This window comes from Monopterus albus, unplaced genomic scaffold (genome assembly GCF_001952655.1).
Source record: "Monopterus albus unplaced genomic scaffold, M_albus_1.0 scaffold541.1, whole genome shotgun sequence".
Taxonomy (NCBI): Eukaryota; Metazoa; Chordata; class Actinopteri; order Synbranchiformes; family Synbranchidae; genus Monopterus; species Monopterus albus.
The window spans coordinates 29,066-32,371 of NW_018128421.1; the positions used below are offsets into that span (position 1 = coordinate 29,066).

General features: G+C 46.8%; 1 protein-coding gene across 1 annotated transcript in view; it reads left to right on the top strand.

Annotated features, from left to right (window-relative positions):
- The window catches only part of nfxl1 (nuclear transcription factor, X-box binding-like 1), an 18,833-nt gene that overhangs the window by 4,293 nt on the left and 11,234 nt on the right, over positions 1-3,306 (top strand). Inside the window, exons 8-10 of the mRNA XM_020588450.1 lie at positions 1,374-1,459; positions 1,911-1,986; positions 2,195-2,292. Coding sequence (XP_020444106.1) covers positions 1,374-1,459; positions 1,911-1,986; positions 2,195-2,292 — 260 coding nt within the window. The remainder of the gene's footprint in view (positions 1-1,373; positions 1,460-1,910; positions 1,987-2,194; positions 2,293-3,306) is intronic.

Sequence of the window (3,306 nt, forward strand, 5' to 3'; positions counted from 1 at the left end):
GCGGGGGTTCCAATAAGAAAAGCCTTTGTCAGTTCATAGTACGTAATCTGAATGCAACAATTACACTTCATATTAGGCAATTAACAATAATTCTATACTATAATATCAACTCACCATAATGCAGAGTCAGTGGGAGCCCTGGGCTTGTTACCCTGCAACTAGATGGGTCCCATCTGGGGCTGATGGGAGACAGAGACACTCGAACTGTGTTCTGTATATCCAGTCTACTCCGTAGCTAAGAATGATGCTTTCAGGGCAGACACATTTGTTGAAGTGGTGGCCCTCAATAACTGTTTTTGTCCTTCATGTTCACATTTTTTCTTTCAAAAAATTGCAAGGGCTTGTCTTTTAACGCAGGGTGTTTTGTCTCAATGTGGCGGAGCATTTTTGTGGGTTTCATGGCTTCATGAGCTGGTCGGTCACCGCAAATTATGCATAGTGGCTGTGGAGCTTGTGCATCACCTGTTGAGAAGAACCTGTAACTTAGGTAGGAATCGCGGTATTTTCTTTTAAATGCAGCTTTCTTTTTGCTGGCAGTCTGTGACCCTTCTGCTGTCCCATTGTTTGCTCTTTCCTTACCGAAAAAGCTCTCCAGTGTGTGAGATCAAGTGTGGTAGTGAGGCGAAGGCGGAAACAGTCGTTTTTCAAAATAAGATCTGGAAGACTAATGAAACAAAAGTAATTGATTTTAATCACGAAATGTTCTTTGCGGCCCGGTACCAAATAATCCACGGACCGGTAGCGGTCCGGGGACCAGGGGTTGGGGACCCCTGATTTACAGGATTTTGATGGTTCATGTCATCGTGTCATCATTCGTTGATCCCTGGTAGGCTAGTGGTTAAGGGTTCGAATCAGGGTTGCGTCATGAAGGGCATCCGGCGTAAAACACGTGCCAAATGTCAACATGTGAGTCGTCAGTGTGACGATTCGCTGTGGCGACCCCTAAACGGGAAAAGCCAAAAGTGACTTTCTTTCTTTGATGGTTCGTGTCAACCAGCTGTTGTTACACCAATGAAACACCGACTTCTCTGAAAGCTCAGGGTTTTTCTGACTTGGAGTTAAATAACTCTGAGGTGTCTGGAGGTCGGACACACAAGGCCTCAGCATTACACCTGGTCTCCTAGTGATGCTGGTTATAAAACGTGTCAGAATGTGAAGTTTTCCAAAGTTTCCTTTACAGAAGAGACATTACAATGTGTCAGAATGTGAAGTTTCCCAGTTTCCTTTACAGAAGAGACATTACAAACCTGTGACTGTGAGGTTGTTGTTAAAAAGCTCTTCAGACGTCTTCAGCTGAGCAGGGTCGACTCTGCAGAAGCCTGGTTTAGACCAACAGCAGGATTACTGGTAAAAACTGATCTGTGTGTTGGCAGGTCCCTGTCCTCCATGTCCAAAGATGGTGTCAGTTTCCTGTATGTGTGGCAAAGCCAAGCCCCTCCCCCGTCGCTGTAGCAACAAGGTACGCACAGAAAGTTTAAAGGTCCCCTCCAGTTGTGTTTCAGATGTAAAATACTCTGATCTGAGTAAGAATCTGTCTGATGTGTTTTTAATGAAACGTTCAATGACTTTGTTAAAACGTCTTTAACACTCTGGTCCTTCTGCCTCAGGTCAAAATCCACGGTCTGTGTAAATGTTGTTCATCTCCAGAGTTTTACTGTTGAGTTTAACACCAGATGCCTCCTACTTCACTGTCTGGAGGACGTAGAGTGTTTCACTGGCCTGTCGTGTTCCTGACGACAGCAGGATGTTACCGTTCCTACTCTTCTGCTGCCTGATGGGAAACGATCCAATCAGACGCCCTGAGAGAAGACCGACCACCTGAAGGGCTCAACCAGAGCGCCCCCTGTGGTGGGGAGGGTTTCTGTCATCACCGCTGCAGGACTAACTGTGTGTGTGTGTTTTCTGTGCAGGCCTGGTCGTGTCAGCAGCAGTGTGGCAGGTTGTTACCCTGCAGACAGCACATGTGTTCTCAGCCGTGTCACACAGGTACACACACTGTCACACAGCAAATCTGTTTGCCTTCATCATCACCATCATCATCAGCCCGTTTACTTTACAGTGTGGGAGTGAATCTGATCACAGTTTACAGACCTGTCAGGTGCATGTTGCAGAGGAAGTAGTGAGTGAGTGGACGTCCAACATGGCCGACCCTCACCCCCCTGTCTGTGTGTGTGTGTCTGTGTGTGTGTGTCAGAGTGCGCGGATTGTCCCAGAGTCAGCCTCCAGAGGTGTGTGTGTGGTCGAGAGACGGCGAAGAGGCCCTGCGCCAGCCCTCAGTGGAGCTGTCAGCAGGTACGATTACAAACACTGCAGTACTGTTTACTGTGTAGTACTGTAGGATCTACACTGTTTACTGTGTAGTACTGAAGGATCCACACTGTTTACTGTGTAGTACTGTAGGATCCACACTGTTTACTGTGTAGTACTGAAGGATTGACACTGATGTACTGCAGTACTTAGATACTGGGACATATTTTAGTCATGTACTGCAATACTTAGATACTGGGACATATTTTAGTCCTTTGCTGCATAAATCTGCATGTTTATGAGGTGACATGTATTGTTTGGTTTGTGTTGGCGTTCCTGATGACAAACCGCTCGCTGTCCGCTGTCACATCGAGGCTGTTGGCGTGGTGACGCTCAGTGACGGCCTCCATCACTGGCTGCTGACAGATGAGTCACTTTGTTTCTGCGCTGAAGACGCCTGACTAATAACTTTAAATAAATAAATGACTGGGTAAACAGACATGAATAGACCAGTATCCTGGCAACGAACAGCCCATAATGCAACAGTCTGACGACTGGAGCTCACATGCGTTCACATTATGACTAATATAATGTGGAGGTCCTTGCTTATGTTCGATGCAGCCAAAGCTATAACGTGCTGTGTCCTGTGTTTTGTACAAGCTGTAATGAGCCCGTCATGTGTACTGCATCCTGCCAGCAGGTGTTTCCATCCAGATGTTTTTATGCACATATACATGCATGAAAATCCTGAGTGGAAAAGGAAAAACCACCTTGAGGTAACAGGAAAAAGTCGAACGCTTGGCCTTGGTGGAACAGGTTGGTGTTTCGACAAAGCAAAGCGAGACGGAGTGATGGAGACGGATCCGGTGAATCATGTGACAAACACGGTGTCAGACAGACAGATGTGCTGGGCGCTGAGGAGGCTGGAGCCTTCACCACATGAACATCTGAACAGAACCGGCACATTTCTGTCATGATTCATACGTTGATTCACAGACTGAGATTTCACGTTCTCAGCAGCTGTTCAGTGTCTCCTGACCAGAAGGTTAGAGCCTCCAG